The sequence below is a fragment of the Leucopleurus acutus genome (assembly GCF_964270905.1).
Source record: "Leucopleurus acutus genome assembly, chromosome: 4".
Taxonomy (NCBI): domain Eukaryota; kingdom Metazoa; phylum Chordata; class Mammalia; order Artiodactyla; family Delphinidae; genus Leucopleurus; species Leucopleurus acutus.
In genome coordinates this window covers 22,101,144-22,127,866 of record NC_139146.1, presented here as the reverse complement: position 1 = coordinate 22,127,866, position 26,723 = coordinate 22,101,144, and the positions used below count along the sequence as shown (strand labels likewise).

The following is a 26,723-nucleotide window of genomic DNA, read 5'->3' as shown; positions in this document are numbered from 1 at the left end:
CTTCTAATCAAGTCTGAGAATAAATATTTCTAGGAATAGAATGATACAATTTTATCATCTAGAGAAGCGACTGTACAAAGTTCCCTGGCTGATTTTTCTTATCTCTGGGCAAAGGGATTGTATGACTTCCCTTGGCCGTAGGGCAGTAGAGTCTCTTATCTCCAATCAAAAATGTTCTTACTAATAACTGAAATCTCTCTGGCAGTAATCAAAACATTCTTATTTTGGGATCTAGACTAAAGGAGAATTTTGAAGCACTTTGAATGCTAATTAGCTTTTTAAAATGGAAACAAGTATGATTGTAAAATCTCCAAAACTAAAAAGAAGTTTGTGCGCTTTATGGATCACAGGGAAAGATCCCAATATTTTTGTTTAACCTTAACATTAAGACAATCAGATTGTGTGCTGGATTGACAAAATGCAGTCAGTCAAGAGGCTGCTTAAACATTAGAAGAGTGAACAGAACAAAGGGACAGGTAGGCCCACTGAGTAGCAGCTTTGATCCTAACAGGAGTATTGTTTTCAGGCCTTTGACGCACTAAAGTTTATTTCTAAAACAAAAAGGATGGTGATGTGTCTGGAAGTTCTGTAACATGAGATATATGCTTGTACATTTACCAGTGGGAGGAGAAAAGACTAAAAAGGAGGTAGGAGAGCTGGATATTTGAGGAATTTTGGTATGGATGAGAGAGTAAAGGTCTCCCTTGTGAAAAAGAAAAACAGGACTAGTGAATGGAAGTTACAAGACAGTAAATTTCAGTTTAACTTAAGAAAACTTCAAAAACTTGTGGGGAAGGAATGGAGAAGGAACTAACTAACATATGTGTTAGACATATAAAATGTGTTAAGGGTCTTAATCCATGTATTTAATTTTCACAATGACCTTATTTGGTGGAAATTATCCTCATTTTTTTTTTAATTGATAAGGAAATTGAAGCTCAGAGAGCTTAAGAAAATTGCCCAAAGTCACCCAGCCAGTAAGGTGGCAGACTCACCAGCTGAATCCAAGTCTATCTGTTTTCATAGCCTGTGCTTTTTCCATTGCAATGCCTATCAGGGGTGTTATAAAAGGAACTCCTATACCTCATGGAAGCTTGATTGCAGGATCTCTAAAATGCCTTCCATCTCTAAGATTTTATAATTCTCTATATAAATAGCTCCTTAAAAACATTTGGGTTTTAAGTGTTGTGAGTATTTTGATGCAGTTCAATGCTTTTTAAAAACCAAGGTCAGTTTAAAACCCGACAAGACAAAATTTGTTTGTTCCTTACCACTTTAATTCCAGAATATTTGAAGAAAAAATCTTAAAGACATCATTTTTCTAATGAGACAAAAAGCAGAGCTTAGGAGGTTAGAGAATAATTTTTCTTTCCTTGAAGCCCTGACCAGAAGATTTGCTTTGGTTCCAGTGTCTGTAAAGTGTGACTATAATTCCTCCTGTCTATTCTCGACACACGCAGATACTTCCTGAGAATGGAGAGCATTCTGAAACTCAGAGACACCTCTAGTCCTAGGGCAGCCATTAGGCACACTGGAGTAAAGTAAGAAAAGGGCTTGCAATTCTGTAAAGCAGAACTTCTGCTATTCTTTGCTTATCATTTCACCTGAATCACTAGATCTCCATCCTTTGCTTTTAAAATGCACATTTTCCATTTTATGAAATTACGTCAAACATATTATGCATTCATACAAAAAGCAATTTTTTACAAAGAACCATTTAGTATTTACCTTCTTTGCTTTCACTATTCAACCTCTGTTTTGTTGTCTTTTTTTTTTTTTTCCCAAACTTCTGTGATATTCTACCTACCACTGTCAACCATGGGCAAAGTGAAAATCCTGTTTTGTGAATGGTGCATAGATGTTTAATTATCAGTGTATCATGGGAATGCAATGCATTGTCAGACTTCATTTTGTCTCATCTAGACTTCATTTTTTTTTGCAAAAAATGTACTGGTCTAGACAACTAGTTGTAACATCAGAGTTGGATTTCATCTGGGCCTATCTGACCCACAGTGAGAAATTGTAAGAATTGCTCCCCCTACCCACACCTCCTTCAGGCTCTTTAAATGAAGGAATTGGGAGATAAATTTCCTCCCAGCTAAAACACACAAAAGCTCTAGCCTAGGTCACTAGCATATGTGATTCCAGGTGGTCAATCATCGCTGACCTATTAATTATATTTTAAAAGGGACTTATCCCCATTAGATTTACCAATATTGAGAGACGCAAGAATAAGGACAAGAATGGAATGGGAAAACAACCATCAAATGGAAAATCTGAATATCACTATCAGAAAGTGTCTCATAATATTTGCAAAACAGATCAAAACAGATTTGATAGGAACTTTTTGACTGGTATAAGTAAGGAATCTTTTTACAAACAGATAAGCTCTGGACATTTTTTTTCCATCCCTTCCCCAGCATTTTTCTTTTCTTTAATGGATAGTTGCTTAAGAACTTCAAACATACATCTTACTGAAGGATCTCTTCTCTTCTCTCAATCTCAAATGTATATTTATGATGGCCTAAACATGTTAATACCTCCAGAAGAATTTACCTTTTATATTAGGCTAAGACTATACAACCAAAGTGGCTTAGAGGGTTGATGAAGTGTTAGTTCATAAGGCTTTTGTTAATTCGTCTATGCATTTGTATGAATCAATACTGAAAGTGAAACAATTGTTTAGCAAGTGGATAGTCAATAGCTACCTAACATCCTATCAAAATGAAGGTGAACTTGGTAATGAGGAGTGGTCAGGGAAATAATAAGGAATGAGATCTTTTGAATAAATGAGTGGCCCACATAGAAAAATTTGCTGTAGTATTAATATGCAATATTATGTCTAGATAATTACATACTGCCATTTTATAAGTGCATTAAGAAAGCTATGCCAATAGGAAAAGCTGTAATAACTAATGTCAAGGGCAAAATTAAATATTTGCTCTCTAGGGGTTCCCTGGTGGCGCATAATTGAGAGTCCGCCTGCCGATGCAGGGGACACGGGTTCGTGCCCTGGTCCGGGAAGATCCCACATGCAGCAGAGCGGCTAGGCCCGTGAGCCATGGCCGCTGAGCCTGCGCGTCCGGAGCCTGTGCTCCGCAATGGGAGAGGCCACAACAGTGAGAGGTCCGCGTACAGCAAAAAAAAAAAAAAAAAAAAAAAATTTGCTCTCTAATTTTGAAAGTTTGATAAGTAGACAAGCATCCTAATACCTTATGAGACATCCCCTTGAACCATTAATGGAACTACATTTATACCTGGGATTAGTATCTTCAAGTAAAGTAAATGCTTCCTAATTTTGAAGAAATGTACCTGGGGCACTTCTGATAAAAGATGTTTCCATATTTCCCATTTGCATTTGAAAAGCACACCATCAGGACTATCACTGTACACTCTGCTTTAATCTATTTTACCCCTTAGTGGTCCTTTTTTTTTAGTTGTTTATTTTTGGATAGTTTTGGGTCTTCGTTGCTGTGCATGGGCTTTCTCTAGTTGCGGCGAGTGGGGGCCACTCTGTTGCGGTGCGCGGGCTTCTCATTGCGGTGGCTTCTCCTGTTGCAGAGCACGTGCTCTAGGGCACGTGGGCTTCAGTAGTTGTGATGCGCAGACTCAGTAGTTGTGGCTCGTGGACTCTAGAGGGCAGGATCAGTAGTTGTAGCGCACGGGCTTAGTTGCTCCATGGAATGTGGGATCTTCCTGGACTAGGGCTTGAACCCTTGTCCCCTGAATTGGCAGGCGGATTCTTAACCACTGCGTCACCAGGGAAGCCCCCCTTAGTGGTCTTTTATCTCTTCATTTGAAAAACCACCATTCACTTGAAACTCCCACTTACTTTATGGCGTTCTTTTGTCTCTAAAATGAACTGACATATATGAAATTATTGTGTAAATTCCCTCAAACAAGAAAGTTATCATTAAATAAAATGTACCATTTGTTCCAGAGAGATATGGTAAGGCAATTAAGCAAAATTTTTATCTACTCTGCACTTAAGGAAACAAGTTGGTGATTTCCCAGATGAAGAGTTATATTTTTATTATTCCTAATTTTTTTTTTTTAAAAAAAAAAAAAAAAAGAAATCCTAAATCTGAAATCTAGTGTAGTTTAGTGGAGAGTTTATGGCTTTTATTGTCAACTTAAAAAAAAAAAAAATGGCCTTAGTCCAGTCCCCGGTTCTTGACAAAATTCCTTTACCTTTCTGACCTTATTATTCCTAATTTTAAACATCACTCTGGAGCCATGTTTTTGACAAAGGAAACATAAATATGATTTGGCACTAAATCTTAAACTTCTGTACCATTTTTTTTTTTTTTTTTAGATTCCTATATATGCGTTAGCGTATGGTATTTGTTTTTCTCTCTGGCAGGAATAAAGATGTAGACATAGAGAATGGACTTGAAGACATGGGGTGGGAGGGGGAAGCTGGAGCGAGTTGAGAGTAGCATCAACATATATACACTACCACATATAAAATAGATAGCTAGTGGGAAGCAGCAGTATAGCATAGGGAGATCAGCTCGGTGCTCTGCAATGACCTAGAGGGGTGGGATAGGGAGGATGGGAGGGAGGCTAAAGAGGGAGGGGATATGGGGACATATGTATGCATATGGCTGATTCACTTTATTGTACAACAGAAACTAACACAGTATAAATATTGAAAAAAAATCTTAAACTTTCCAAGAACAGTAGGTTAAACATTTTCCCCAAGGCCCAGGATATGAATCAAAGGATCTATTTAATAAGCTTAAAAACGTAATGGATAGAAGAACAGTTACAAAGATCAAGTAAGTTGTTTTCTTCATGCTGTATCCTCTGCATCCTCATGAAATAATGTCACATGTTGTGTAGTTGTTGATGTGTCTGTTACTACCATTAACCAGCTTGGATTTCCTGTTTTTTAAAAATGTTATAAGGAATTGTAACAGTAGGATTGCCTAAAAAGCTGCCAGTAGGAAATTTGGAGAATGTTATCACGCAGAGGGCCCGAGCAAGGTTGTTCTATAGCACCCACACATATCTTAAGAATTGTTCTTAATACCTTAACTGATAAAATTTTCCTCTGAGAAAGCCATTCTAGTTGGGAAATGAGTTTGCTTAAGGGATATTAGCTCCACTTCAAATAGCAGGCACATAAGCTATAAAAAATATCTCTTATCCCTACTTTCCTTCTAGGGACAAATGCACATTCATGGTAACTTTTCTTTTTGTGAATGAGGGAGGGAGGAGATGGTTGCCTGGATTTGTTTCAGGAAAGAAGGTGTTTAGAATATTATGGACAGCTAAAGCTATATTCACATAGTTAAACCATTTTAAATGTTTTTTTTAATTAATTAATTTTATTTTATTTTTGGCTGCGTTGGGTTCCCGCTGCTGCGCAGGGGCCCCCTCCAGCTGCAGCGAGTGGGGGCCGCTCCCCGCTGCGGCGCGCGGGCCTCTCACTGCGGTGGCCCCTCCTGCTGCAGAGCACTGGCTCCAGGTGCGCGGGCCCCAGCAGCTGTGGGCTGCGGGCTCAGTTGCTCCGCGGCATGTGGGATCCTCCTGGACCAGGTCTCGAACCCGTGTCCCCCGCATTGGCATGCGGCTCCCAACCACTGTGCCACTAAGGAAACCCTTAAATGGGTTTTATAATTTATCATAAATATAATTCTAATTAGGGATATAGTATAAGTATTAATTTTATACTAATACACATGACTCTCTTTTATGAAGTGCTCTCTATATGCCAGGCACTGATAATTTTTCTCTACAAAAACCTTCCACAAGGTCAAAAATTCACTGATTTCATACAGGATCAGCATCCTTTATTTATTGTGAAATTCTCTATAGAAATTGATGAGAGCTGAACTTTTGCTATTATTCATTCTTTTCAATAGTGCGAAATCTATATAACTTTTACTGTTTAAATCTTCTGAGGAGAGAAAACTTCTTTTCAGAAAATATTTTGAAATGTGTTTAAAAGATTTTATTTTTATGTTCAAACCGAATTAGACTTTTATAAAAATGCACTTAAGTAAGGCTTTTCCCCAAGAATTATAAAAAATTAAAATGGCAATTCCAGCTACTTAAATATAATACAGTCTATATTAATAGGAGTATTTTCACAGATTATAATTTTGAGAGTGACATACTTCTTTTCTGAGGATAGAGGAAAATGAGAGGGTAAAAATTGCTGCTGTAGTAATTTTTTTCCACTAACATATATAATGCCTTAAAACACATTACTCAGATAAAATTTTATTATCTATGGCCTTAATTCTTCAATTTCCCTTTACAAAAATGAGCTGTGTAACTTCAGGTAAATCACCTAATTTCTATGCCTCAGTTTCCTTATTTGCAGAAATTGGGGATTATATATTTGCAGAAATTGGGGATTGTTGGGGGGATTAAATGAGTTAATAGACAAAATGCTTAAAACTGTGACTAGTACATAGTAAAAATTCTGTACACTTTAGTTATTGTTATCATTGCTTCTAAGATGAAAGGGACCACAGAAGTATAAGTGTAGATTCCTGCCTAACATCAGTCTTCATGACCTTAAATTAATGTGGTTATTTTTATTCTTCTATAACAGAAGGTTAAAAAAGATCCAGAAGTCTATACTTTGGCCCACCCAGAGCTAGCAGAGAGATGAGGTCAGTGGCGATGTTTCTGGCCAGCCCTGCTGCCGGCGTTCTGGTGGGAGGGAGTCAGTGGCTGGCACAGCAATATCTGAGGCGTGCGGTGCTAATGCCACTTCAAAGGCAGCTCCCTCTTATTTTTATCCTAGGGCAGGAGCCTGCCTATGCAGTTGCCTCTTGAACAAAAGGTTCTGCCAGGTCTCTGACACCTTTTAAGGCCTCACAGACTCTTCTCACAATAACAAGAATAATCTGTTGTGCTACGTGGCATTTGATTTATAAACACAATCTCTACTCTACCCATAATCTTGAAACAGTAGCCAGCATTCTTACCATTTTACAACCAAGGAAAGTAAGGCTGGGAGAGGTTGAATCATATGGGTAAAAAGAGGCAAAGGTAGGACTCCCAGGTCAGTGTGATGTCCAAATTCACATTCTTTCCAATATAACATGCTGGCTTCTATTGTCAGTTATAACTCTTAGCCTCTCTCACAAAGGGATTGCCTTCAAACCTAAAATAAAAATTTTTTAAAGTTTATTGTTTTAGAACCAAAAATTTAATCTGATAGTTAATCTAAGATGAATTAAGATAAATGGTTAATGGCAAAGCCAAGATGAGAAGCTCTAGCTACAAGACATTATCTCTTATTTTGATGTCTAAGTATGTTTATTGCATTCATGGAACTATTTAAGCAATGTATGGTTACTTGGCTACTTTTCTATTCAATAGTACAACTTATTAGTCCTGGTTATCTGCACTATTCTTGGTAAGCAGAATAATATTGCTGATTTCGGTTTAAAAAAATGGACACTTCCATTTTTTAGATAAGAGACAGCTACAACAGAATTTCCCAAAACTCCACTTCTTCCACCAGGAAGATTTAAGGTTCACTTGAGAAGGCAGGGAATATGTGATAGAGACTGTCTTATTAAGAGACTAGAACAAAAATGACCTTAAAATTCTACTATCCCCCTGACTACTTAATTGTATCTAAATTACATCAAGGGAGCATTTGTCCTATACTTAAAGATCTCTAGGTAATGGAATTCTATATCCCTATGGAGAACTTCCTTCCAATGTTGACCTGCTTCCATTGTCAGAAAAATTGTAATCGAAAACTCTTTAGAGCTGGAATTGCCCCAAGAGATCAGATAGTAGAAACTGCCATTTCCTACACCTGCTTGCAATCTCACGATAAGTGGTAAATTAGCTTTCAGCTTTCTCTTCTCCAACTCTAACCCATCCCAATTTCCATTATCTTTTTCTTCTTTGGTCTTTATTTTTAAATCTTACAAGTAGATTTTGGGCTGTCTTTAGGATTCATGAATCATTTTTCTAAGACTTTTCTCATTTGGGGAAGCAAAGCAGTTTAAAACCCTTACACTTCCACTGACCTAAATGCAAATCATTTATTTGAAGCATGTTACAATCTCTTACCTGTTTAGAAAATCTGATTTTTCATAAACATTGATTAATCCTATCTGTCTTGCCAAACATGTCTTGATGTGCATATTGGTGTGCATGTATTGGGGGTGGTGGGATGGGTCTATTTGTGTGAGTTCCTCATCACATGTAAATGACATGTGAGAAGGGCTACATCTTGGGACAGGACCAAAACGTTTGGTGAAGATAACTGAATTTCCTGATTATGGCAGTCTGATAAAGAAATTATTATTCATTCATTTCACAAATACTTACTAAACATCTACTCGGCAGGCACCATTCTAGGTCAAGGGATGTCTTAATGAATAAAACAATAACCCCTACTTTATTTTTTTAAATTTAATTTTATTTATTTTTTTATACAGCAGGTTATTAGTCATCAATTTTATACACATCAGTGTGTACAGGTCAATCCCAATCTCCCAATTCATCCTTGGTGTCCATACGTTTGTTCTCTACATCTGTCTCAATTTCTGCCCTGCAAACCGGTTCATCTGTACCATTTTTCTAGGTTCCACATATATGTGTTAATATACGATATTTGTTTTTCTCTTTCTGACTTACTTCACTCTGTATGAGTCTCTAGATTCATCCACATCTCTACAAATGACCCAATTTTGTTCCTTTATATGGCTGACTAATGTTCCATTGTATATATGTACCACATCTTCTTCATCCATTCGTCTGTCGATGGGCATTTAGGTTGCTTCCATGACCTGGCTATTGTAAAGCTGCAATGAACATTGGGGTGCATGTGTCTTTTAGAATTATGGTTTTCTCTGGGTATATGCCCAGTAGTGGAATTGCTGGGTCATATGGTAATTCTATTTTTAGTTTTTTGAGGAACCTCCATACTGTTCTCCATAGTGGCTGTATCAATTGACATTCCCACCAACAGTGCAAGAGGGCTCCCTTTTCTCCACACCCTCTCCAGCATTTGTTGTTTGTAGATTTCCTGATGATGCCCATTCTAACTGGTGTGAGGTGATACCTCATTGTAGTTTTGATTTGCATTTCTCTAATAATTAGTGATGTTGAGCAGCTTTTCATGTGCTTCTTGGCCATCTGTATGTCTTCTTTGGAGAAATGCCTATTTAGGTCTTCTGCCCATTGTTGGATTGGAATAACCCCTACTTTATTTTTATTTATTTATTTATTTTTTTAACCCCTACTTTAGATGGAGCTAAATTCTAGTGGGGAGAAGCAGATAAACGAAATAATTAAATAAACATTTATTATGTTAGATAGGCATAAGCCTAAGAGGAGAAATAAAGCAGGGAAGAGGGATAGGGAATCTTGGGGTTGGGGGGAAGAGAGAGAGAGATTGAGAATAGCCAAATAGTGATCATAAGATATCTGAGTAAGGCCTGAAGGAAATGAAGTAGGATCACCCTAATATCTGGAGTACTGTGTTCCAGGCAGAGGATCAGCGAGTATAAAGGTCCTGAGGCATGAGGGTACCTGATCTGTTCAAAGGATAGCAAATAGGCCAGCGTAGCTGGAGCAAAGTGGTAGGGAGAGAACAGGAGGAGATGAAATCAGAGGTATAAGGAGGGGTGAAACCAGCAGATTTTGTAGGGCCTTGTGGGTCAGTGGAAGAACTTTGTTTCCTGTTGTGAAATGAGAAGCGATGACAGAGTTTTAAACAGAGGACTAAGTGACATAATCTGACTTAGGTTTCAACAGGATTCTCAATATGGCTGCCGTATTGAGGCTACACTAAAGGAGCAAGGGTGAACTGGGGAAACTAATTAGGAGACTATAGCAATAATCCAGGCAAAAGAGTATGGTGGGTTAGCCCAGGATGGTACCAATGGAGATGGTAAGAAATAGTCAGATGCTGGATGTATTTTAAAGCTGACAGTTCAGGTGTGGAGTGTAAGAGATGGGGAGGAGTCAACGATCACTCCAAATATTTTAACCTGAGCAAATGGAAAACTGGCAGATGCCTGGTGCTTTCTTCTATTCATGTGCCCTTTCATGGACCTCTGCTTTGTAGAAGTTCTAATCAGTGATTTATAAGTCAAAAGAAATGCCATTTATTCCTGTTGGCTTTTATTAGAATCTGCTTATGATAAAGTATATGTTTGTGATGAATATTTACTGATCATGTGTGTTTAGAGAGAAAGGAGTCGAAGGAGTTGAAATAACATTTGTCAGCTGGAGATTCTCTACTGTGTATGTGTAAGCAGGATTTCAGCCAAGAGAATTTTTTAGCTTATAAGGTTTATGGTATGAAGCAGTTTGAACTTCAAAACGTATATCACGTTCAACTTCTTTGGCTTCTAGGGCTATTTGCATTGCTTTAGAATTCACTTCTTTGTCCTAGGTAAACCTCAGATGACCTTTCCTTATTTTAAATGTCAAGTGTTTCCTGGCAGCTAAATTGGTTACTGGATAGTCTCACAAGGAAGCTCACTAAGCTGCTTCATTAACAAGCTATGTGGATAAGTCAACATCTAACTGACATAAAAGATAGTTCATGTCAAGCGGAGAAAGGCCCCCCGCTCCTCTGAGCTTTTCAGCTGACCTGAATGCAGGGTGCCCGGTGTCTCATCTTCAGAGAGAGGGAGTACATCTCATGTGATGTATTCCCTACTCACTGGTGCCTACCTGTGCTTGTGACAAATGGCAAGATGCCAGTATCAATTAATTCAAAATTAAGATTTCAATGACCCTTTCCAAAATTTCTAACATCTCATTCCATTTAGTTTGCTTGGATTCAAATCTTTTTTTGAAAAGATATTTTTTCAAAACAATTGCATTCCAAGTACAGTGTCATATGTATTTGATTAAGAACCCTGATATGAGACTGCCTGAGTTCAACTCCCCCCACTCTAGCACTTTTTAGCTTTCTACCCTTGCGGAAGTTACTTACCCTCTTTAAGTGTCACTGTCCTCATCTGGAAAATAGGGATCTTAAAAGTGCCTACTTCATGGGGTTGTTATGAGGAATATATGAAATATTCCACGCAAAGCAATTAGCACCCGCCACTGGGCACACAGTAAGTGATCTACTAGTGTTGCCTATTGCTGAAGGCAGAAGCAGGAAAATGCTTCCTTTGTGTTTATCCTTTTGATGGGAATACATAACACTAGGTGATTCGTGAGTTCAGTGTGAATATTTGCAGCCTTTAATGCATGCATTTTATTGGACGAGCTAAAGAGTGACATGTACTCTCATGGATTCAACACTTAAATGGCACACTGGTCTAAATACACAGAGACTGTTGTTCTACGTGCAATATTAACTATGCCACCTGCCAGATGACATGGCCCCTCAGTCAGTTTGAATGATATCTTCATGGGTTTGCTTTTGGTGATTGTGTTTCTGGAAGTACATCTACTTAAGGAGATCAAGACATTATATCTGCATTAGTTTTATCTAACAAACTGGCGGAAAAAGGATGCAGAAAACCTGAGGGAGTGAACACCATAGATGTTATTTTCCCTTCGTTGGAAAAGTGAAGAAGGGCATGAGGTGGTGAAGGTGCTCCGAGAGAGCGGAAGCAGCCTGGAATATGTGAAGGAATGGCTGGAGAGGAGTATAAGTAGATGTACTTTATGTTATCAGGATCAATGGGGTAAAGTTATGGGAGGCAAAGTTTGGTTCAATATGTGGAAGATGTTCTCAACGATTAGAGCTTAAGCACTACCTGAGAAATGAGTGAGGCACCTTCTCTAGGGCAAGGCCTGGGTGCGGTATAAGGTTTCAACTTTTAAGACTATTTGAAGTTATTAGATAAATTTCTTGAAATTAATTAGTAGAAAAAAACACATTTCATTCTATTTTTAACCTATATTTCATTTTAAAAAGAAAAATAAGAGAAAGAACTATATGCTCTACTGAAAATGATAATGTTATATAACAGAATATTAAAGTGGAAATTTCCCCCAAGGCCCTCAAATATAAGAGATGCTGCACATTGAAGTGAGATTCCAGATTAAAACATAGACTTTACAAAGAAAATAGCAGACATGAGTGTCCCGGTGTGTTCACAGAATAGCAAACCACTTCCACAATTCTTGAACTCCTTAGGTCCAGGTTATTAAAGGGGGTCAGAGTCTGGTAAGGAGAGAGGATTTTGTGAGGAGGAATTCTGGAATGCTGCAGATCAAGTGTGTGTTTGGAGTAGGTGGAGTTGGGGGGCCCTACCCTCTCACCTCCAGCCTTGTGAGAAAAGAGTTTCATAGTGGCTTCTTAGGGAACTTGATCCGAGATGTCAGCATGCAGATGGATGGGAGGTCAGAGTGGGTGGGCTGCAGTCAGTCTGACTCCCTCCCAGGATATCTACAGGGTGAGAGATGGTGTGAAAAACTGTTTTGGCAAAGAACCAGGAAATCTGCTGCTGCACTCCCAAAGGCAAATGATGTGAGCAGTCCCCACGGACCAGAGCAGTCCAGGAGTAAGGAAGAGCTGGATGGGGTCATCTTGGGGCCTCTCCAAGGGTGCAAACAGACCCTAGTAGCTACAACAGTAGGTAGACAGCTTTCTAGGGGGTGCAGATTGAGTTACAAGTTAACCCCTAGAATTGAGATGAATTGGCATGAACCGAGGACTACAGATGAGCTATCTGATAGGAATAAGAATCTTCAAATATCCCTTGAAAGTTTTCTTCTCTGGGCCTCCCTGGCTCTGAGAGTGAAAAGCCAGAATATGATGTTACCAAATCAAGTAAAAATTTCTTTCTGCTCTTTTTTTCTCTATCCTGTCATTCTAACCCCAGGGGGCTGGAAGTCAGGGTTTGCAAGCTAGGAGAGGAAGAGGAAGAAAGCATGAAGAAGCCAACCACAGTGCCTTCCCTGAAGGAAGGTGATCCTCCTGAAATGGGTCGCAGTTGGGGAAGGAGAGGAGATTTAACTCTAAGAGGAGATTGGAGTTTGTTATTCCAGTGGCTGGAATATTCTATGTTGAAATCAAGTGGTTTGGGTAACTTAAGGTAATGATAGGACTAGTCCTAAAAGGAAGCAGAATGTCACAGGACCTGCTAAGTTTTCATCAAGCAGCAGTGAAAAAATTTCTTTCATTAAAAAAACTTAAATGGTAGTAGGAGACAAAAAGAAATAAGCATTTTGATGACACATCATACATAATAATACACAAAAAAATAACCAATTTAACATACTGGTTACAGTTAAGTGCTCTCATATCAAAACTAAATTCTTTTGATAGTAATACAACCCAAGATAGAAACTCCAACACAGAATCTAACCCATGTGTGGCTAGGATTCTACCATCAGACATCTAAACTCCAAAACAGAAGAAACATTTCTGTTATTTTCAGGTCCCTTTGGTCATTTCTGGCTCAGGATAGATCACATGGCTTCATTTAGCCAGCCAAGCAGAGAACAGCATGAGCCTTGGGACAGAGATTGACAGAAGGAAATAGCACCAAAGAACAAGATGTGAAAATTGCTTTGGGGAAATACGTTAGAATTAGGGGTTTGGGTGCAGGCAGAGACTAGAGGCCTGAAATACTTTTGGCATGAACAGAAACAAAAATGTACCTAAAGAACTATTTATTTATACCACAGTTGCATCTCTAACCTAAGACAATTTGTAATTTTATTCTATTGTTAGCATTTAAAGGAGCATGAAGTCACATTTGGCAGTCTGAGGAGTATATAGAAGAGCAATTGTCATTTTGTTCATTGAGGTCATTGCACTCTTCCTTTACGACCTGCACTGCTGCTATATTTGGCATATGTCTATTCTACATGAGACTTTTCTTAAAAGCTTCAATGCTATTTTAAATTTCTCTTCAGAAAACTATGACTTACTCTTTCAACATTATACTTCAAAGTTTTACTCTTTCTCCCCACATTCAACTGATTAATGTTTTTTGCCTTAGCTGAAAAACAATCCCTGATGTCTTTGTTTTTAGAGTATCATTCAACAGTGTTTTGAACTTTTACATTTCTGTTAAGATTCCATTCTTCTGAAGATTTCCCAACTAAGTGGGTAGAACAAAGACCAGAAAATAAAGTTCTCTCTTTCATCCAGTGTTTTTCATGCCCTATCACTGAGGTGTATGCCTTCACATTGTACTTAATACTTCCAAATATATTGATAATTATTTATTTTCCAGTTATTAGCCAGTGATGTTAGTTACCTGTATGTATATTCAGGAGACTCTCCTATATTTCTATGGAGACCTGAGTCTTTTTGTTGCCATCCTTTACGTCTCTATTGTTTTAAAGACCAGACTAAAGCAGGTGCTGTATCTGATGGAAAACAGATATCATTGGAATGTGAAAAGTGTCCCAGGGACTCTATAGACCAATGTTGTTCTCTTTCTTCCAGAGATAAGGACAAAAGGGAGACATAGACACATACTGTGGGAGAGAAGAGCTAATTCCTCTTTATCATGCTGAATGTTAATACTTCTCACAGTGTACAAAACTGGCTATTGGTCCTGTCAAGATAGGTAAAGAGTCTCTTCTCTAAATTGACTTCTGATTGACTAACTCACAATTGCAGAGCTAAAAACTGTACTGGATTGTATGCTTCCTGAGGAGAGGGACTTTATCTGAAGCATCTTTGTATCTTTTGCTCATGGGAAAGTGCCTAGAAACATTAGGTATTCAATAAAATTTTTGTTAAATGAATAAATGAATGAAAACAATGCACTAACAATGTGGAATAGAAACCAAGTCCTTAAATAGTGACTTACTGGATTTAGATTAAGAGAAGGAGATTAATGAAAACAGGTTTTTGCTAAAAGTCAACCATTATTACTAAAGTTTTTTTTTTTCTTTTGGCTGCGTCCCTTGAGGGATCTTAGTTCCCCCACCAGGGATCGGACCCGGGCCCCACGCAGTGAAAGTGCTGAGTCCTAACCAATGGACTGCCAGGAAATTTCCCCATTATTACTAAAGTTTTAATGACTGAAAAGAGAGAATCAAGATTCATTATATTGACTCCCTTATTCTTTATATGCAAACCAAGATTGAACCACCCACCTTCTTTGTGTGCCTAATGGAATAACAACAACAGAAATACCTAAACATTTTAATCTGAGATATTTTGTCCAAATCCAGGTGTTGCTATTCATTTTAAATTTAAGAATTTGATTAAGAAAGAAAAGCTGTTGAAATCATTTATAGTATCTGAACACATTTTTAAGCATGGCAATGCTTTTTGTTCAAGAAACACAATGTTATGATACTTCCAAGTTGACTCATTTCTCTTAAGTGTGCCTTTGATACTTTTTGCCAAGAGTTTGTCTAAGGGTCTTATGCGAATGGGAATGTGTGAGAATATAATGTATATAACCAGACTTCAAGGTCCCTGGAAATACAGAATGGGTAAAAAGAGAGAATAAAAGGGCTTTCAGTAATTTATATTTCTGCATATTAGACAAACTGAACATTTAGCATATACAAGGGAATATTTCAGGGACACACACTCTCAAGGAAATAAGGAATGTAATACACATAAAAGGAACCAAAGCACAAATGAAACACGTGGCTGAAATGTTTCCTTCAAGACATGGGCAATACACCACACTCAGAAAATAAAGATTGATGTGATTTTCACTATTGTATAAAAAGAATCTGGCTGGAGAAAGGCGATCTACTCCATCAGACCAGTAACACTGAATACATCTAAGTAGTTTTTCTTTGTTTTTGCTGTAATCAGTGGATCAATATAACATATTAAAAGTCACTTGGGAAAAGTACAAAGCCCAGTAGCTCATGGTCTGTTTCCAGAGTTATCAGTATGTTAAGTTTATTTGGTATCAGGAAAACAGGATTAGAATGAGGGTGGGCTGTGGATATAGATATGAATATGAAGAGTGCAGACAGAAGTAAGGGTGGCTCCCAGTGATGACAGGGCACCTGCCATGGTGGTTATGACTAAGAAAGATGGTAGCAATTGGAGCTATGGGTTCAGAAAAGGAGAGCAAGGAGGAGGTCCTAAATGAGGGCCAAGGCCCAGACCAGCACTAATAATACACCGGGTAGAGGCAGCCTATCTTGGCTTTAGGACTAAGCATTGTGGTGATTTGATTTTTATAGTGCTTAGTAATGGTGTGGAGAATACATTGGAATAACAGTCAATCAGCATAAACCAACATGAATGAGATATATTAACATTTTCATTATTTCTAGCAGAGTGGACGCTCTCTTTCTCTTCCTGGAAGACCAGTCCCACCCACCATCTCTACAACATCTCCTTGGGTATACCAGCCTGCTTATAGCTACTCTAGCAAACCAACTGATGGGCTAGAGGAAGCAAACAAGAGACTAACTCCTGGGGAAGCAGCAGTCAAGTCTTCTTTTGGTTTACTGGATGATGCCTTCAGACCCAGAAACATTCAGGAATCCATTATGGCAAATGTGGTCTCAGCAGCTCGGAGGAAGGTGCTTCCAGGGCCGTCTGAGGATTGGAATGAAAGACTGTCCTATGTCCCTCAAACCCAGAAGGCCAATATGGGCTCATTTGGAAGGCAAGAGTATAATGTTGCATTCCTACCCAATAATAGTATGCCCACCAACCCTCAACATGATTCACAGGTACCATATGCATATTATAGGCAGCCTTCCAGAAATGATTCTGAAATAATGTCCATGGAGACCAGGTCTGATTACTGTGTTTCAGTAACCAATTGCAACTATAACCCACACCCTAGGGGATGGAGACGCCAAACATGAAAGTTAGAAGAACTGATCATGTGCCACTTATAATTTTTTTTAATGTTTCTTTGCAGGGGTTTTGACTTTTCCAACAGATTTAGATTCACTTTTGATCTTGGCTTGTTCTCATAGGTCATTTATCTGAGTTTGTGTGTGTGTGTGTGTGTGTGTGTGTGTATATGCACATGTGAGTGTGAATCACTTCCTTCTCTGCAGATGCATAGAGAATTTCTTTGAAGAAAAATTCATTTTCTGTGCTGATGGCACTTATACGTAATTCATAATCTTAATTCCATTTTTTTCATTAATATGGAGTAGTCTAGGCAACTAAACTCTCTCAATTAAAATGAAATTTAAGTATTTTCTTGTATGTGCCTTAGTCTAGGATGGAATTAATGAAATATGGTATGCTAATTGTCATTAGCAGTAACAGCAAGAATATATAACATTGGAGAATTTTTCAATGGGGATATGACAATGAATAATAATTACATAAAAAGGATTTCCTTGGTGGTATTTTAAGCATTTCTCTGAAATATATTTTAAAATCTGATAAAATTTGGTTTTTGGAATTGAAATATAGATGTTCTCAGAAAGAAATAAATATTTGAGAGTAAGACAATTATACATTTCAGACGGATTTTTGAGATAAATGGCGTAATATGTGGGGAATAGAAAGATTTAGGTACAGGATTTACTTTTTTTTTTTTTTTTGCGGTACGCAGGCCTCTCAGCAGCCATGGCTCACGGGCCCGGCCGCTCCGCGGCATGTGGGATCCTCCCGGACCGGGGCACGAATCTGCGTCCCCCGCAACGGCAGGCGGACTCCCAACCACCGCGCCACCAGGGAAGCCCTACAGGATTTATTTTTAATCTACTTAAAGCCAGTAGCCTGAGACAGGAATAGATTCTGGGTTCAGGCGTTCTCATTTGTCAAATGAGAATATCAGATTATTTAATCTCTTATATCCTTAACAGCTCTGATATTCTGAGTTTCTCTCATTTGTAGAATGACTCTTGATGCATTATGCATTTTTATTGCTCATCATATAAATATCAGATTAAGTTTAGGAGTGGATGAGGTCCCTGGTGTCACTACATGTATCATTAAAGGTCCAAGAGGAATTGTTGGGCAGCAGGTTTTGTGCTATGTGTTATGTGGAGTGAGGGTTGATGTGAAGAAAAAAAGCTATTAGTGGATTTAAGGAAGTGGTAGAGGATGTGTCTGTTATTATGCAAACGTAGGTCATGACCATTTATTTAGTTATGGAAAGCATGCCACAGAAGCCTATGCAACAAGTGGTGCTTCTTTAGAAAGACATCATTAGGATGTTCAAAGGAAGTTAAACAGTTGCTTGGACAATTCCATGACCCATGCCTTGTTAGCATGACCATGAGACAATCAGTCAAACACCTGCTCCTCACTGCCATACCCACAAAGTATTAAATACAAGGAAATTCAAAGTATTTTACATCATAAACAAGAATTGAGAACATTTTAAAATGAAAACATCTTGAGTGTTCAAAACTTTCTTAGGTTTCTAAATATGATTATTTTGTTTTGTTTTACTTTTTTTGACTCTTGAATTTATCACTATGATGGTCTCTTTCACAGGATAAAATTTTTTAAAATTGCCAGGATACAAGTAATCCCTTATGTTGGAAACAAAGAAATAAAAAGTTGAAGAAATCACAGTAAATTCTATTGGTAATGGAGTCACCCAGATACTAATTTGTTCAGTTATTAAGAAGAGTACTTTCTAAATTTATAGTGTTAAATTATCTTAAATTGATACAGCATTAATTCTCTCAAATTATAAGATATAATTATTGATTCCTAAAGAATTCCTATGGAATCTTAAAAAAATAATGTCTGGTATATTGATTAATCTGTCAGGAATTCTCAGGAATCCCCACATAAAAATTCTTATAGTGATTCAGTTATTCTACATGTCAATGTTTTAAGATATGCAGAATTTAGCAGAAAAGATTTTGTGTGACAGGATCATATCCTATTTTGTTGCTTTCTTTTATGATGCTAGAAGTTATTTCCTTTACTCCTTAGATTTTAGATACTTCAATTCCAGAAGTTGATATACATTATATTATTCACTAAAACTTTCACTAGACTCAAAATAGAGAGAAGCAGACATTTTAAACTTAAATATTATTGTAAAACAGCCATCTCCCTCTTTGCATGCACTAGATCAAAATAATCATGGTATTAAGCTATTTGAATTTATTCTAGACATCATGAAAATGACAGTACATGGCAGGAAAGTTATGCATTTTTCATTCACAAGGAAATGACTGTCTCATATTTTTATTAGAAGTCAATGTTTCAAGAAGTCATACTTTGCAGACATAATTCTGAAAAGCAGAAGTGCCATTGTCAAATCATCACAAAATGTATGGGTATTTATCTCCAGTTTACTCAAAAAGGAGTAAAGTTAGATTGCTTACACTCAAGCTAGTGTTTGAGCTAAGGTTGCCATGCTGATATCTGATTCCTTTTGAGAATACCTAGATAACTACTGTTCTCACAAAAATAAAATCAGTTTGTCTTATATTCCAAATAATAGTCTTTTTAGAGAAGAGCTGTTGCTTTGTAAATATATACTACATGTGTTGTAAGACATTTTTCTACTAGTAGCAGTCACATAGGTACAAAGAGTTCTGTTCTACCATGGATTAAAAAGCATTCTCTAAAAGTACACTAATTTGGCACCTCCTTTCCATCTTGAGTTTAAATATATCATTGCATGTGTGTGAAGTGTCTGTTATTAAGATGATTTAAATACTGTGCTGTATTTTAAGTTTTATAACTGCACAATTCTAGTCCATTTATCTCTGAATATGTCTCATGTTTTGGCCCCATCACCCACACTGGAAAGGGCTACACAGTTACGGCTCAAGCATATACATATATATATTAATCAATTGAAACTTTGGATAAAAAAATACATCAAATAGGCTCAGTTATTATAATTAGATAGGAACTGTAGAAATGTTTGTTTTTAAGAGAAAGTAGATTTTCACATTTGATTTCCTTTTAAAGTAGAAGTATCTACACTGTCCACACCTTTTCTTCTAAAATAGACTATGTTCTCCTGCTTATTAGCTTAACATTTCCACCTTTGTTAATCCCAATAGACTGTATTTGAAAGATGCATACTGAAAATCAAAATTGTATTAGTAATAAATATTAACTTGAAAATCAACTTAAACAGCCTTTTTATTTTTCCTGATAAAAAATTGTTTTGAAATAGTCTTCACTCCAAAGATTTAACCTTATCTACTGCATATTTTTAAATTTTAGTTTCTACTGTATCAGCTTCCAGACACATCAAAAGAATTTCATGCTGGCTGGTAACATTTTAGCTATAACATTTAAAAACTTAAAAAAAAATTTACCTCAAAATATGATCAATTTCACATGCAAGTTAAGAGGTTTTGGATCCATATTTTAATATTAGAATATTATTCTTTATTAATTTAATATTATTCTCTATTAATTCTTTCTTTCATAGTATTGAAAATCAGTCCTAAGCACAAGCATGGCCAGTGGTAATATGACTTGATAATGTGTTGATTGGATTTCTAAAACCACCCTGGACTCAGAGAATCTACCATGTTTGTCATTCCAGGGCTTCTGATCCCTCACCTCGATTAAACTGAAGGTTTCATTATAATAAAGCATATTTAAGTAAAGCTTTTAAAAAATGACTTTGGATTTTCCTACATACTATTAAAACCATCAGCTGGAATGTGAGCTCCCTGGTCAGTGATATTATGCAGCACAGCTTTTTGATACTTCTTTTTTTTAAAAATTATGAATAAAATGGCAGTTTTTGGCATTCTGATAAAACATATTTTTTAAAGGGCCAGCACTTGAAACATTCTTTAAAAATGAGGACCATTTTAAAGATTTAAATAACTTAAGAGATAGTAGCACTATACTGTCTGTCAACTTAAAGAAAAACACACAACATAGAGTTGTGAGTTTAAGTTTTTTTCGGGGTCTTACTGAGGACTACAGCCAGGAAGACAGTCTCTCAGTAGCTCTGAGAAACTGCTCTGAAGAGGCAGGGTAGGAGCCAGTATACCTATGAATTTTTTTGCTAGGAAATACTGGTAGTCAAGCAAACATCTTAGTAAAAGATTATTGCTAATCACATAGAACAGATATCTCAAATTAATGATTTTTGTGCTTTTCTGCAAGAAACTGGGCTCACTGAAATTCTTCCTGAGATGTGCTTCTTAACTACCTAGGGGCCTGTTCATCCAAAGCACAGAATGCCTCATATGTTTTTTCCATGCTGTATTTTCCTCAGGGTGCACTGTTCTGTCGGTGGGCCAACTGCAGTAGATTCCAACTTAACCCTTTGTATAACTAGATGATGAGTGACACTCTCTTCTTTTTTTGTTCACATGACTGAAGATGCTAATGCCATAGAAAAAGCCCCTTTCCTCTTAGGAATTCCTAGCACTCAGTAAACTATAAATCTCAAAACATGCCAAAAGATAAGTTATGTTATCTCCACGTGGAGCCAGCGGGCAGCCTGAGGCAAGGAGAGTCCAATTCCCTGGCTAGTCACCAGGAAGACAGCAACAGAGACGCTTCAGGACTAGCCAGTGTTTCCCTAGTCCACATAATACCAGAAGTATTTCGTGCAAAGTACTTTTCCTCCGTGGTTTTGGAAAATAACAGGATCTGTGACTTCTCAAATTTAATGGAGCAGTATTTTTCACAAAGGGACATTTCATTATTCACAGCATTATAAAATGTGACAGTTTATATTTCTAGAAAGAGTCTGGCAATCCCCCCTATAAAAATTAAGTAATTTTATGAAAACCACTTAAAGAGGAAATGCCACCAGTGTATCTTGCTCTGATATTTTTTTCCTCTCTAAAATTGTAGTGAAGAGTTGCTACATTGTACCTTATTTGTCCTTGACTTTTCTGTCACTCTTCTTTTTTTTTTTTTTAATGTATTTATTTATATTTATTTTTGGCTGCGTTGGGTCTTCATTGCTATGTGCAGGCTTTCTCTAGTTGTGGCGAGCAGGGGCCACTCTTCACTGTGGTGTGTGGGCCTCTCACTGCGGTGGCTTCTCTTGTTCCGGAGCACAGGCTCTAGGCACGTAGTCTCAGTAGTTGTGGCACACGGGCTTAGTTGCCCCGCGGCATGTGGGATCTTCCCAGACCAGGGCTCGAACCCGTGTCCCCTGCATTGGCAGGCGGACTCCCAACCACTGTGCCACCAGGGAAGTCCCTCTGTCACTCTTCTTAATAAACTGTCCTCCATTCCCACCTCCAGCCAAGAGGAAAAAGCTTCACCACCTCTTCAGGATTTTGAGATTTATGCTTATTACTTGAGGGTCTGAAAAGGCTTTGTAGAGCAGGACTGCCTCACCATGATGATTTGAATAAATGTGAGGTTTGCCCTAAATTACCAAATAAATTATAATGGGGTATATGTAGGCAAAGGCACAATTTTATGTAAGCCCAAACTGACCTTGAAGAACCCTGTCTACATTACTACGAACATTCAGAGGATCCTGCTTAGCCTTTCGTCAGCATCACCTCTTCTAGAAAAAATTATCCATTTAGACAACTGAGCTATAGGTGTATTCTGCAGGTATAGTGCACACGCTGGAAAGTAAAGTGCCATCCTTAAACTAGGGAAGATACACTGTTTGTACTGCCCCTACTCCCACTTGGATGGAGCAACCATTTTTTAAGCAGCAGAGAAATCTATGACAGGAGTCCACAGCAGCTTTTTAGGACCCGAGGCCAATCCCTGACCCAGTCAGGACTAGCCTCATTTCAAGAAGTTGGTAGTTTTTCCTGTTATTCTACATGTCATTCATACCATAGCCTTCTGCCAGACCAGTAAGTAAATAGGACAGAGAAGAATAATAATTTTAAAATAAATAAATAAATAGGGAGGGGTTTTATCTATTTTTTCATAACTTGGTTTTATTTGGAACTTTATGCCAGTTAAATTTTGTCCTTAAATTCGAATGATATCTTCTCCGGTTTCTATCTACAGTAACTACAGCTCTGATTATCAGCAATACAAAATGCCTTTAATTTATTGAAGCTGATACTTACTAGGGGGCTAAGAAGAGGAATAAGAACCCTGATTTTGTGATAAAACAGCCAAAGTTCAATGCTCAGCTAAGCCAAGCCCTAGGTCCAGCATGAATTTGATAAAGAAAATAACCAAAAAGAGGGCAGAGGTTTCATGTCCTGCAGTGTTCTGCAGTAGTGGTGTTTGAAAATCTTATAGTGTTTCCAAGAGAGATTCAACTTCCACAAGATGTTTTAATAAGCAAAGTATCTGGATTTCTCATTTTGCATAAAAAAGAAGGCACTGAGAAAGAAATAAGAATTAACTGTTCAAGGACTAAAGTGCTATCAGGTAGAAAAAAATCAGAGGTATGAACAAATTCTATAGATATTTTACTTGAGGAAGTTGCAAAATGATTTGTAACACGTTTTTATTTCACCATTACCCTGCTATAAAATTAACAAAGCACATTAAAAGAGGGCCATTCCAAGATGAATAAAAAAGAAAGGGGGGTGAATTTTAGCCATAAGTATAAAACAAATGATTTTACTACCATGAAGACACTGATATTTATGGCACAAATATTTCCATAAAACATGCATTGCATTCACTTTACAAGATCTCCCTTCAGGCATTAAATTAAACAACTTTGAATTTTTCCCAAGTTATTATTATTTGAAGTTACCAATAGCAAGATTTGATTTTAATCTAAGAAAATTGTGACTTTGGTGAATACAGCAGAATTATAAGGTCAGCAAGTAATGCTCATCCTGATTTTTAATTTCTGTGACAAAAGGAAACATTAAATTTTATCAGCCTGAGCAGGTTTAAAAACACTGAATGATATTTCTGTTCTGCCCTAGACTTTTTTTCTTGGTACAGTGAATGTACCCAGAATTGGGTTTAAAGGAAGAGCAAATTCAAATCCTTTCCCTAAGTGGAAAGCTAATATAAATGGGCTCACCATAGTCTATGGCTATAGACTCTGCAGATTTTAAGAAGAGAACCTGAGGAAGGAGAATGGAATGTCACAATTGGTGGACATTTAGTAATTCCGCTAGAATGTATCACTTTTAACCAGGGCACATAAAGCCCTTTTGTTGGCAGCTCCAGGAACTACTGTCATGGGGAGATGGATGCATTCACTTATCAGTCAGCAACCCTTTATCATTTACCTACTCAGGGCTAAATACAATGCTTCATGCCAGGGATGTATTAGTGAATAAAATGTGGCCTCTGTCCCCAGGGAGCTGATAGTACTAATAGAAGGTACAATGTAAGGAGACAAGAATACTGATAGGATTGTACACAGAGATTAAGAGAAGAGCAAAAAGCAAAACAAAAAAACCCCCAGCCTTAAGGGTGGGAGGATTGCTGTATGCAGGGTGAAAAGGTCCTCAGAGAAGCCTTTTAGAAGAATTCATGGCAGAGTTGAGTCTTAAAGATTGAGTGACTGTACTCATCTCTATTGGTAGAGGTGAGTACAGCAAAGAAAGAGCCCATTCCAGACAGAGGGCACAGCTAATAAATTCCAGGCAGTTCTGTGTTATTGCTGGATAATAAAGGGAGAGTCAGAAAGCAGTGGATTTTATCCCACAGGGAAGGATAAACTTTTTCTTTTTGTAAAAGGCTAGATACTAAGTACTTTAGGCTAAGAGAAGCACATGGCTTTGACTCAACTCTACAAAAGTGGCTACAGCTAATATGAAAATGAATGAGCCTGGCGTAATAAAATATTATTTATGGAGACTCTAATTGGAATTTCACATAATTTTCACAAGTCATCAAATATTATTAAAAATTTTTTTTTCCAACCACTTAAGTCAGCAAAGGGTTGCTTCCAGCCCGCGCACTGCAACAAAAAGATCCCACATGCAGCAACGAAGATCCCACGTGCTGCAACTAAGACCCGATGCAGCCATAAATAAATAAATAAATAAATAAGGCATTAGGCCAAATTTGGGCTGTTGGCCATAGTTTGCCTATTCCTGCTGTCAGGCAACCATGGAGAGCCATTAAAGAATGTTAAACAGGAACTGGCCTGACCTAGTCCTCTTGGTAGGAAGTTCATTTTGGCAGCAGTGGGGAAGATACGTTTGAGAGAGGAGAGTCCAAGGAAAGAAGGACATGGAGAGCTGTCAAGTCTTTTCTGTGAAAAGGAAGCACGGTTTGCCTCCTTGAACACTTTGTACTAAATCAGTCAACACTAGGGTACCCCCTAAATGTCCCTTCCCTCCCCCATTACTGCCCACTCCCTTCTCTGCCACAGTGCCTCCTCCTCCCATCTCACCCTCCTCATCTCACCACCCCTGTCCCAAACACACAGCATGGCTGCCAGCTGGCCTGCTCTTTAAAACTCTTTCAACAGAACAGAGAACAGGGAATTGTGCTGAAAGAGTGACCCCCAGTAGCCCCACTTCTCTAATTTCTGGGAAGACGGTAATGGCTGAGTGAGCACTAGGGTGACCCAGCCGTCCTCCAAGCCATCAATATATGTTACAGATGTGGTTATAATCTTTGGAACATTTATTTTCCAGTTGACAGGAATAAATCTTTTTTTTTTCTTTTGCATTTGGCAGATTAAGTAATGTGCCGTCTTCTTTTCCTGCAGCATAATCTAAGATTTTATCCTTTGCTAAATAGTCTTGATTTCAAAGCATTTAAAATTAAATATGCCACAAAAACGCTTTGATACTGAAATTATTTTAATAGATTAAGAACTAAAATAGGAATATCTTTGGTAAGTTTCCAAAACTCATGGACTATTAAAATGAGAAGGGGACCTAGACACCATAGAATGAAACACAGGAGGGATTTTGAAAGCCAAAATGAGTACCAGGTTCTCTTTCCTTTCAATGTTGTGTTCCTTCTTTAAAGAATTGATTGCAGAGCTTTTCTAACCCAATATCTGCTAAATTTAAGATGACAGTATTATCCTACCTTTGGTACAATGCCATTTTCAAACATGAATGTTGCTGTAATACCAATTCCATTTTAAGCTCTTAAGGCGCTTGATGTGTATAGACCTGAACCAATGTTCTGTTGTTCCAGACACGGCCCATGTTAACATCCCTCCTCCCTTCCTGTTCTACAGACAAGAGATGATGTCATTGGCAATCGAGGGGATAGTTTTATGGTGCACTCTATCATTATCTCCATCCTAAAATCCTCCCAAAGTGGAGAAACACAAAATGAAGGAGAAGGAGTGGAAGTAGTGGAAGATGTATAATATTTGTGCTTCTAAAAGAGTAAAGCAGAAAAAGTCAGAGTTGACTACAATAATAACTCATTCTAACTAAAGCAGCTCTGAAGTCTGGAAATTGCCAGTCTATTATACCAACAGAAACAAACAGTTCAAGTTCAAGAATGATGTGAAAATCTTTCAAAAGGATGATATGTGAAAAATTATGACAAAGTCACAAGAGTTTAATTATTATGGATTTTCAAAAACAGAAAAAAATCGGAGAAGTGTCACAAAATCTAGGCAATTCTGCCACATATTCTTCTGATCTGCTCTGATTTCATCACATATGTCAATCCAAATGAACCTTCTTAAACATGGCAAGGTGCAGATTTGCACTGGAGACTTAGCTGTTGCTTATCTATTTTCACAGAATTAACAACAATCTTATTCAATAATCCAGAAAACAATTAATAGAGATTTATTTGACATAATGTACTTGAATGATTATTCTCTTTCACTGCATTCATCCAATTACTCATCAAGAATACAGTAAGTAAAAAAAAAAAAATACAGTAAGTATTTTTTAGGTGATAAGCACTCTGCTAAGTAGAAAGAGTGATGATGATGATAGTCACTATAGATACTGGAAATGTACCAAATCCTGTATTAAACGTTTTAACTCTATTGTCTCTTTTAATCTTTCTAACTTTTTACATTTGATACTGTTAATATCCCCATTTACAGATGAAGAAACTGACGCATAGA

At 37.5% G+C, this 26,723-nt stretch overlaps 1 protein-coding gene and 1 long non-coding RNA gene across 4 annotated transcripts in view; one reads left to right on the top strand and one right to left on the bottom strand.

The window, feature by feature from the left end:
- SYNPO2 (synaptopodin 2) overlaps positions 1–16,751 on the top strand; it is a 169,633-nt gene extending 152,882 nt beyond the window's left edge. Inside the window, exon 5 of one of the 3 annotated variants that reach the window (XM_082838466.1) lies at positions 16,177–16,751. In XM_082838466.1, the coding sequence (XP_082694592.1) occupies positions 16,177–16,716 (540 nt within the window). In that variant the 3' untranslated portion in view covers positions 16,717–16,751. Of the gene's footprint in view, positions 1–16,173 lie in introns of all 3 variants that reach the window. The other 2 variants (XM_082838465.1, XM_082838467.1) reach the window with 2 other exon arrangements.
- LOC309961333 overlaps positions 1–26,723 on the bottom strand; it is a 187,061-nt gene that overhangs the window by 53,932 nt on the left and 106,406 nt on the right. The gene's annotated exons all lie outside the window — the stretch shown is intronic.